The sequence below is a fragment of the Pinus tabuliformis genome, chromosome 7 (assembly GCF_031772625.1).
Source record: "Pinus tabuliformis cultivar Carrire ecotype Pingquan chromosome 7, CPIR1, whole genome shotgun sequence".
NCBI lineage: Eukaryota > Viridiplantae > Streptophyta > Pinopsida > Pinales > Pinaceae > Pinus > Pinus tabuliformis.
Window position 1 is genome coordinate 1,365,737,324 of NC_142293.1, and position 10,264 is coordinate 1,365,747,587.

A 10,264-nucleotide genomic window follows, 5' to 3' on the forward strand; every position below is an offset into this window, starting at 1 on the left:
GCAGAATGAAGAAGGCAGCTTAACCCTTTGGCCATGAGAACAAAAAGGAAGAGGGAAAGAGGATCACCTTGACGGATGCCCCGAGAAGGATGAAAAGGAGGGGAAGGGGAACCGTTTAGAAGGATGGAAAAGTTGGGAAAGGAAATGAGATTCATAATCCATCGCGTCCAGGTAGCATTGAAGCCAAATGCAAGTAAGGTGTGTTTAATATAGGACCAACTGAGCTTGTCGAATGCTTTGGAGAGATCTAGTTTGAGAATCATACCTGGTTTTTTCAGAATCTTGAGGGAGTGGATCACTTCATGGGAGAGAATGACACCATCCAGAATCTGGTGCCCTTCTACATAACCTATCTACTTTGGCAAAATGAGGAGAGGGAGAAGGGGTTTGAGCCTATTCACCACGACTTTAGATATTAGCTTGTAGATTACATTACATAGCACAATCGGCCTATATTTGTCAGGTGTATTGGAGTATTCCACTTTAGGAATGAGCGCTATAAAGATCGTGTTTATGGAAGGAAGGACCCAGTGCATCGATCTTGATTCATCCACCAGCTCCCAGACCTCTTTTTTGATGTGCTCCCAGAAAGCATGAAAGAAATTGGTTGTGAATCCATCAGGGCCGGGCGCTTTACCATCCTTGAGCTGGGCCATTGCGTCCTCCACTTCCTGCAATGAAATAGGCTGGAGAAGCCTATTGTTGTGATCCTCATTTATGATTTTAGGAATGTGCTGCATGATAGTTTGTATAGCTTGATTTCTGCAACCCGGGGGTTCCTTAAGAATATTCTGAAAGTAATCTTGGAATTCTTGTACCACGTCTTCATGTGCCTCCAGGCACTCCCGTTGCTCGTTGTTGATGAAAGCAATGTTGTTGTGCATTCTCCTTTGAATGTCTGACCTATGAAAGAATTTAGTATTTTTCTCCCCATCCTTAAGCCATCTGATCCTGGATTTTTGTCGCCAGAGAGTCTCTTCTTGCTGCCTTCGTGTTTCAATCTGAGTAAGGAGGGCCTACTCCTGTAGTGCATAATCCTTCGTTCTTCCCTCAGAGATGATACATTGTTGCAGAGTGTTCATTTGCTGCTCCAGTGCTTTATGTTGATCAAATATGTTACCAAACTGAGTGCGATTCCAAGATTTCAGCACTTTCTTAAGTTACTTTAGCTTTTGTTAAAATTGAAACATCTTGGCTCCTGCGGGGGGGATAAAGGATTTCCAGGCAGCGGTGACCACTACTTTGAAGTTAGGATGAGAGAACGAGAAGGATTTGAAGTGGAAAGGTCTGTTGCTCTTAGACTCTCGATGCGACCACTGTAGCACAATGGGCCAGTGACCCGAGCCCACATGAGGCATGATGGATGCATGGAAGTCTCCGCCGAGGTGAATGTCATTATCCGATAAAACGAATCGGTCCAGTCTTGAAGCTATGTGCTGTGATCCCCTTCTTTTGTTGGTCCATGTATACATACCATTCGAAGTCTGAAGATCCATTAGTTGATTGCTGTGTATAAATTTTTTAAAGCCGATGCTGTCCCCTTCCAGTCTTGCTTGACCTCCTGATTTTTCCTCTAGTGCTGTGATGGTATTGAAGTCGCCACCACTTATCCAAAGGGGATGGCTCTTGCCAGTGTTAAGAGCAGTGAGTGTGTTCAGCAAATCAAGCTTTTTTTGTGAATCTTGAGGAAAATACACATTAGTGAGAAGACCATGGATATTGGTCCCAATTAGGTGGAATGTAGTTTGGATGAAGAAGTGAGAGGCATGAAAATCTTGCAGGGAGAGAATTTGAGGATTCCACAAGATTGCTAGCCCTCTAGAAGCTCCTGAGGTGTCTACAGAGACTGAGCGACATCCTGTCCATACTTTATTTAGAATTTTCTCCAATACAGCGCTGTGTCATTTGGTTTCTTGTAAAAAGACTAGTGTAGGCTTTTCTTGCTGGATCATATTTTTTAGCATTCGGTGTTTTGCAGGGTTATTAAGCCCTTGCACGTTCCATGAGATTAGCTTCATGAGGAACCATGGGGAAGAGATTTAAAGAACTTGGTCAGCTTGGGGAATCTTCCAGAGTCCACCACCATTTCTCCAATAATAATAGTCCTTTGCAGATCCATTTTGTGCCCTCGTTTTTTTGAATCTTTCAGGATTTTTTTACCATCCCAAGGACTGCCTGCCTGAATGCCAAGGTATTTGTTTTTTTGTGCTCTGGCAAAAACAACTTCAAGTCTTTCTATTTCTCTAAGGGGTATATAACTGAATTCTTCCTGTCGACACGCCGCTTCTAGTTTGAGAATGTCCAGATCTCCCAGATCTACACTTTCTGGTTCCTCCTCCATGTGTATCAGTTTGTTTTGCTCCTCCTCATATGACCTTTGATGAATACTGAGAGCTAGAGATGCATCTATCTCCATGGTGGAAGATTGTAGGGCTGTGTCTGAAGCTTGATTTTTATCAGTAGAGTTTGAGACGAGGGTGCTAATTAAAGCGAACTTTGAGGGCGAGGCTGAAGGATTTGGGGGAGGCATTGGAGTGGAAGGGGAAGGATCTGAAGGAGGTATGAATGTGTGATCCTCAAAGTTGGTTTGTGAAGATAGGGTTTCAAAACTATTCCTTGTTTTAGGTTTCTTGGGAGCTTCTGGAGCAACTGGAGGTTTCTTGGCATCCTTTCTGCGACTGGAGACCCTAGTGAATCCTTCAGCATCTTTACTCATCTCAGTTGCGGGAACTTTAGATTGAAGATTCAGAGGGCAGTCCCTTTAAAGATGGCCATGTTCATGGCACTTTCTGCATCGAAAAGGGATATGCTCGTAGTCTATTGTTTGGATCCATTCAAAATCGTCATGAAATAGACTTACCGAATCCGTGAGTTCTTTGGTTAGATGCATGTGTACACAGAACCTGGCGTAGGAGATGTATCTTCTAGATTTGGTTTCCTCGGCGATTTTGATGAAGGCTCCCAGGCTGTTGCCAATGTCCTCTAAGGTCTCCTCGTTCCATTATTCCGAGGGAAGAGAATACATGCATATCCATACCGGAGCCCAGTTGAAATCTTCTTTGTCTAGATTGAACCTCGCTTTCCATTCATGAAGATACAGGCTTGTAGAGTTGAAGAAATACAGGCTCCTTCAAAGATGCGAGTTTTGTCTTCTAGAGAGTTGAAGATGGCGGTGAAGAAACCTTTGGGGCCAAGCTGCAGAGTGACTTGTCCTTTGGGCTTCCATTTGGAGGCAATCCAGCCATGCAAGGCCTTTTCAGTTGGCCAGAATCCAAGGAACTTGCCTATGAGTGCATGATCCCTCATATATTGGATTTGGTTGTTGATTTGATCACTGGGAAGATCTATCTTGATTCTCTCTGCAGACTTGGGAATGCATGTCGCAGAGGATGCTTTTGGCCTTGGCATCGAGTCGCTCTGAACTGTACTTTTGTCTTTAGCTGCCTCATGGCCTGCAACAGTGTCTTCGCTATTGGTATTGTCAGGATCGGTGTGGAGGGCGTCGTTTGGGATGGGTCTAGAACCGGCTGGAACATCTACGATAACTGGAGTGTCAGAGGAGGGGCTTGATGCGAGAGGGGGGGAATAGCCCACCCCTCCGGACGGCGGAGCCATGTTGAGGTGATCAGCCCTGAAGTAGGATAGGATAGTTGAGGGCGCAGAGGTGATATGCAGCAAGTTTTCTCAGGAACACTAGCAGGGGCACCCAAATCATCACCTGGCGAGAGTTCGAAAAATTAGTATATACAATATATCAATTTCGCCTCTGAACTAATTGACATGCTTATTGAATATGAAGGAATATGTATTTTGTTGGAAAAGATGTTAGATGAACCTGATAACATAGAGGAAAGGATTATCTTTAATGATAATGAAAGGGAAGCCGTAGAGTACAAACAATAGTTCGTAAATGACAGAGGAAAAGAAGATTTGGAATTTTTTTTTATAATTTATATGGTAAAGGAAAATGTACAGCAGGCAGATGTCAGTGAAGTTTAGTTAAGAACAAATTGTAAAGAGGAAGTTGAGAAATTGTGGAAGATGAAATCAGATGAGAAGAGGGACAACAAGGAAGAGAAATTAACAAAAGGAATTTGTATCAATAAGGAAAGAGGACAACAACAAAATAAGATTTGGAAATCTGGAGGAACAGAAGTGATAGTGGCAGAAGAATTGAATCAACAACGTGCTGAAAGTGATGACCAGTTATAAAGTAAAGTTTGGGATACTGGATGATCAGCAGAAGAAACACATGACCAAGAGGTCATGAAAACCTTCAACTTTGGGAGTCTGATGCATGAGCATTTAGACCTAGTAAAAAATGTGATGGAATGATCACATGTTGTGACTAACAAAGGGTTGGAAGACAATACTTTAGTTACTTTTATTTATTTAAATGTATGAGAGTGTTTATTTATTGTAAAATATGAGAAATAGGGTATAGTGGCTCATTGATCCCCCCCGTGTGGAGATCAGGCCAAATAGCTAGATTTATTTGGTTTGAATAGGATATGAGGGATTTGAAGACTTGATTTAGCGTTTTCTTAGAAAACAGTGGAGTTGAAGAGATTCTCTAGGAGAGAGTGAGAGATTTTTGGATCTGAACTAGAATTGGTTCATGAATCCACTTTTGTATAAATTGTCGTTTTTTTGTATAATTCAGGGGTTGGATGGGTTGGATAGGTTGGAGAGGTTGAATAGATTAGCTGGAGTGTAGATAGAGGCTAGCATGAGAAATAGGGTCTTTTTATTGTTGTAATCGAGCTAGAGGTCTAAGACTCTGTAACTCAATATTGAATAAAATATCAGTGTTTGAGAAGGTGTTGTTTCTATTAAAACCCTTCCCTTATCTCTGTATATCCACCTGCAGATCAATCTCACTGTTTCCTCTGTTTTACACCTTGAAGTGATAAATCGTAGTGTTCAAAGTATAATTCGGATCCTTAGTGTAAAGAGCAGCGTTTGAGCCACTTTAAACTCGGTCATTGATCCAAAGATATCACAAAGAATCATTTTTTTAAACGCAGAGTCTATTATAAACAAGCGATATCAAGACAAGATGGAATAGATGTGAGAAGGAGCAATGGTCGTAGGATCTGTAAGATCAACATACTAGATCTAATCGGGCTGAGCAGAACCACTTTATCACATCGATGAAATTCATGTGTATGCAGCAGGTTTCAGGCCTTAAGCCTATGAGATGAGCGATCGTCGATTGTGATCAGTGGAGTGATCACATCACAACATTCAATGATGCTTTATCAGCGGAGGAACAATGTGACATGTGAAGGAAGTGAACCCGACAAAGTTATAGATGCGGGTTTATAATATTTGAGGTTCGGCTTAAGTGTTCGGAGCAGGTTTTCCCATGTATTCCATGTGTTTTGATAAAGTTATGTTGTTTTAGGTTTAAAGAAGAAAGCACGCAAATAATGCTTCCTATAGTGTTATATGGGCATAGTTTACAAGTCCGGTGTTATCGCAAATCGGAAGTGGAAGGGTTCATGAGTAGTGTGACCACGGAGAGCCGATATCCAATTGCGATAAAGGCATACATTGATAATTGTTTAGAGGTTGTATGATGGGCGGAAAATGTATGTTTTATAATGAATTTATATTATAAAGGGTTTGTAATGGATTAAAGTGCTCATAGAAGGTTTTTATGGGTTGAGTCGAATATAACCATAGATAAGTGTGGAATTGGTTATGTATGTGGGCTTATGATTTAATGGAGGTTTAAGGTGCATCATTAAGGATAATAGAGGGGCTTTAAAAGCATTATTCAATAAAGAAGATTTGACTCGAGTTCTGAGTTAAAATTCCTGGGGATATTGGAATTCTATGTAGCTGGCCGTTTCCTGCGTCACCTCTTCATTTACTGCCCTTTCGCATAGGACATTTGGAAGAAATTATCCTCTCACTTGGGGACCCTGGTCATTGGTGATAGTTCCTCCATTGTGGACAAGATTTTCTCTTGGGGCTTCCAATCAAAGAACATCGGGTTGTTTCCCTATGCGTCTTTTGGGGCATTTAGCACATCACAACAAGTACTTCTTTGAAGAGACTCCTCCCAGTCCTAATTTGACTGCACTCTGCATCGCCACTCACTCTCTAGAGATTGTCCCCTGGTGTCCCAAAGAATCTACCAGGTCCATCGCTCGTGCTGACTTGTCCAATATTTTCCCAATTTGTTTTTTTTTTTTTTATGGACCTTCCGCTAGTGGTAGATGCGGATGTGGTGTCTCGTTTCATATCAATTTAGTTTTGTCCTATCAGTTCAGGTGGTTTGGCAGCTTGGGAGATAACAACAAAGAAAAAATGCAAGCCTTATGGCGTGCCTTACAGGTGCCTCTATGTCTCGATATTGATTGCATTTTGGTGGTTGGGGACTCCCTTTTTACGATAAGATGGATTCAAGAGGTTGGGGACCGCCTTTTTACGATAAGATGGATTCAAGATCGCAACGCCTTACAGATCCCCTCACATTGCAACTAGATGAAGTGGATTTCGGGCCTAGAGCCCCTCTTCTCAGAGATATCATTCCAACATGTCTTGCGGGAGCAAAATTCTAAAGCAGATGCACTTTCCAAGCGTGCTATGTCGCTTTGGCCTAAGCAGATTCATTATGAATTGTTTTATGAGGGGATCTGCCTTTGTGTGGGTTCTTTTGATTTTTGTTAGTCTCTTCCCGCTCCCCTTGATTTACTTTTGGTTTGCATAGGCGCTTTTCTAGGTGTCTCATCTTGGTAATATTTCAATTTTTGATCTTCTGCATTATGTCTCATTAAATAAACTCAACTCTTTCAGATCATGTATATGCTTTGTTTTCATCTGCGACCACAAGGGGCATTCAGAGACTCAACACTGCATTAAGGATATTCTCAACAAGGATATTTTCTTTGTAATTTAAACAAGATCTTTACAATATATAACATTTCCTATTAATGAAAATGTTACAGGTTTTTTCCTGGAAAAAGTTCAAACGTGGTATGCCAAAAACTCGGTAAAAACGGTTGTGGCGTGTTATCTAGCCACGCCCTAATTGCTCTTCACTTCGCCCATGATTTGTGACTTAAGCAAGACGTTGTAGGCCAAAAACTCGGTAAAAGCGTTTGTGGCGTGTTATCTAGCCACGCCCTAATTCCTTTTCACTTCGCCCATCATTTGTGACTTAAGCTAGACGTTAAAGTAATTTTAATCTCTCACCTTCCCATAAAGGTCCATGACTTAAGAATAAAGAAATGCATGAGTCTCGGACATATAGTACATTAATCAACTTCAAAGCTGTCGCTCCATGCTTTGTGCCCAACGTGCATAAAATCGTTAATCATCGCATGGTTCATCTGGGTAATTTTTCTATGAGGCCAGATGCTTTTTGCAGGGGCGCAGTCTTATTTTTAATATTCATCTTTTGGAATTTTCATCGAACCGATAATAAAATTCTAGGCAATATCGTGATTTGATATTGTCTAATTTATTTTTTAAGGAATGCTATAAACTACTAACGATATTTGATGGGCGAAAGGCCGAAAATGGCATTTTTACCTCTCAAACTTTCACACCGACACGGATCATTAACGAATCCAGCTGAGCTAACAAATTATAGTCTACCATCCGCCAGCTGCCCTCATGTCATTGTCTCGTGAAAGTCCAAGGATTCCGAATAAAAAACTAGAAATAGATAACAGATCGGAATAAGATGCTCCACCATGTGCGTACGTTGTAGTTTAACGTGGTTTATTTGTATAACGTGGTATTGTGTGTCAAGAGAGGCAAAGATATTGTTCGAAGGAAAAATACAAAAATTTGGGTCTACCATGTGCGCATGTTTTAGTCTAGTGTACTAGATTTTATTAAAAACTATAGATGTATATAGTTTTGTCGAAGCATTGAGTGTCAAAATGCCAGCTAAAGAAAATTGGAAACACCCAGGATACCTCCACTGTGGATCGAAAGGGTGTATAGAGATAAAATGGCATAAAATAATACCTAGGTTTCTGAATGTGTTGTTTTTTATTTAAACAATTATTTTGGAGTATGGTGTGCCAAATGATTCTCAAGAATACCAGCTACGATGGTTTGGCTTATCTACCAACTCCAATTATAGCGGTTTTCTCATAGTATGCTTCAAGGAAATCAACATCCAAGTCCAGCACAAGTATTCAGGATATAAATACCTTGGTTGTCGACATTAATGTAGCAGGATTAATAGAAATTCAGTTTTCACAGCATTTTTCGTTTTGGATATCATGAAGACGATTACCATTAGAAATCTGTTTATTGCACTGGTGAGTTTCTGTGTATTTCTCTGTGTTTCTGCAGATGAAGAACTCGCCCTGAACTTCTATGACAAGACCTGCCCCGCAGCTTATAGTGCAGTAGAAAACGTAGTTGGGGAGTATATATCCAAAGCTCCATCCCTCGCCGCTCCACTTCTCAGAATGCATTTTCATGATTGCTTTGTCAGGGTGAGTATTGTTTAAGTTTACATTTTTGCTATGTTTTATTTATAGAGGGGATATAGTATTTACAAAAAAATTATTGAATTTAGGTTTCTGTGATCTATACTATAAAAATCATATCATTAGAATTTTGTCAAAGATTTTGAACTATCCAGTGTGGTTATTTTATCAAGACAAGATTCTAAACACTGAAAAATCTTGTCTTGACAATGAACCACACCAAACCACACTAGATAGTTTAAATAAGTTTGACAAAACTCTGGTGATCTTGTGATTTTGTCTTTAAATAAGTTTGACAAAACTCTGGTGATCTTGTGATTTTGTCTTGACGATAAACCATACTAGATGGTTAAAAAAATCTTGTCTTGCAATGAACTATACTAGATAGTTCAAAAAAATCTCATCCTAAAAATGAATAACACTAAATAGTTCAAAATGCATCAACAAAACCCAGATGATATGATTTTTACCAATTTTATTTTACTTTTCAAAATAAAATATCAATAAATTGATTTTTTTTAACGGGCTGAAGGGTTGCGATGGATCGGTGCTCTTGAATTCAACAGATTCAACGAAAGCGGAAAAGGATGCATTTCCAAATCTGAGCCTGAGAGGATTCCAAGTCATTGACGCAGCCAAAGCTGCAGTGGAGAAGATATGCCCGGGAGTAGTGTCATGCGCCGATATTGTTGCGCTCGTCGCAAGAGATGGTGTCCATATGGTAACACTCCTGTTCAGTCATAATGCATGCCTTATTTAATCATCCTTTTTAGCTCCCAGCCTCTAATATGATATTTAATTCATGAAACAGTTGGGGGGACCATTCTGGAACGTTCCAACGGGACGTAGAGATGGAGTAGTGTCTATTGAGAAAGAAGCTCTCACTAAACTTCCTGCGCCCACCGCGAATTTCTCGCAACTCACATCAATATTTGCAAGCAATGGTCTTGATGTTCAAGACCTTGTTGTCTTATCAGGTATGTAATTCACTAGTTTCCATACTGCAATTCTTTTCCGATTGATTCATATTATGGCATCGTAATCTGATGAGTTATATATATATCAATACTGGGTGCAGGCGCCCACACAATAGGGGTTTCCCACTGTACCTCCTTTAGCAACCGGCTTTACAATTTTACTGGAAAAGGAGATATGGATCCGTCTTTGGACAAATATTATGCAGCTCGACTGAAGATAAAATGCAAGCCTGCGGACAATACGACAATAGTAGAGATGGATCCGGGTAGCTCTCGAATTTTTGACACCCACTATTACATGAATTTAAAGGCGCGCAGAGGTCTCTTTCAATCTGATGCTGCGCTTCTGACCAACAACGAAGCCCAAGCATATGTTAATATAGAGTTGCAGGCCTCGACATTTTTCTCAGATTTTGGAATGTCTATGGAGAAGATGGGAAGAATTGGTGTGCTCACAGGCAGTGCAGGACAAATTCGACGACGCTGCGCTTTTATAAATTAAGTGGGCGATCATGTCGTTCTGCTCTGAGAATCATTGCATTTTCTCTTTGAATAAGAGTAAGAACGTTTCAGGTTCAACTTGTAAGCAGGTTCTCAAGATTGATCTCTGCTATCTTCGACGCATTCGATTTGTATGGTCCAATTATTGTATCGACTGAAAAGTAAAATATTTTGAATATATTTTCTATTCGGGTATGCAGAGTATATGCCTTTTGAATAGGATTTTTAAAATTCGGATTCTGTATGACAAAGTTTTGAATTTTATTGAATATTAAAACATTGATTTACATTTACATTATACTTTTATATATTCAATAATTACTC

General features: G+C 40.2%; 1 protein-coding gene across 1 annotated transcript; it reads left to right on the top strand.

Moving 5' to 3' along the window:
* Positions 1-8,249: 8,249 nt before the first annotated feature.
* On the top strand, positions 8,250-10,056 carry LOC149252675 (peroxidase 3-like). The gene is made up of 4 exons (XM_089454232.1): positions 8,250-8,468; positions 8,995-9,183; positions 9,274-9,439; positions 9,541-10,056. The coding sequence occupies exons 1-4, from the start codon at positions 8,250-8,252 to the stop codon at positions 9,939-9,941; spliced, it is 975 nt and encodes a 324-aa protein (XP_089310358.1). The 3' UTR covers positions 9,942-10,056.
* The last annotated feature ends 208 nt before the right edge of the window (positions 10,057-10,264 follow it).

Coding starts and splice junctions, on each gene's coding strand:
- LOC149252675 (XM_089454232.1), top strand. CDS start 8,250: ATGAAGACGATTACCATTAGAAATCTGTTTATTGCACTGGTGAGTTTC. Junction 8,469..8,994: donor TTCATGATTGCTTTGTCAGG/GTGAGTATTGTT, acceptor AACGGGCTGAAG/GGTTGCGATGGATCGGTGCT. Junction 9,184..9,273: donor CAAGAGATGGTGTCCATATG/GTAACACTCCTG, acceptor TTCATGAAACAG/TTGGGGGGACCATTCTGGAA.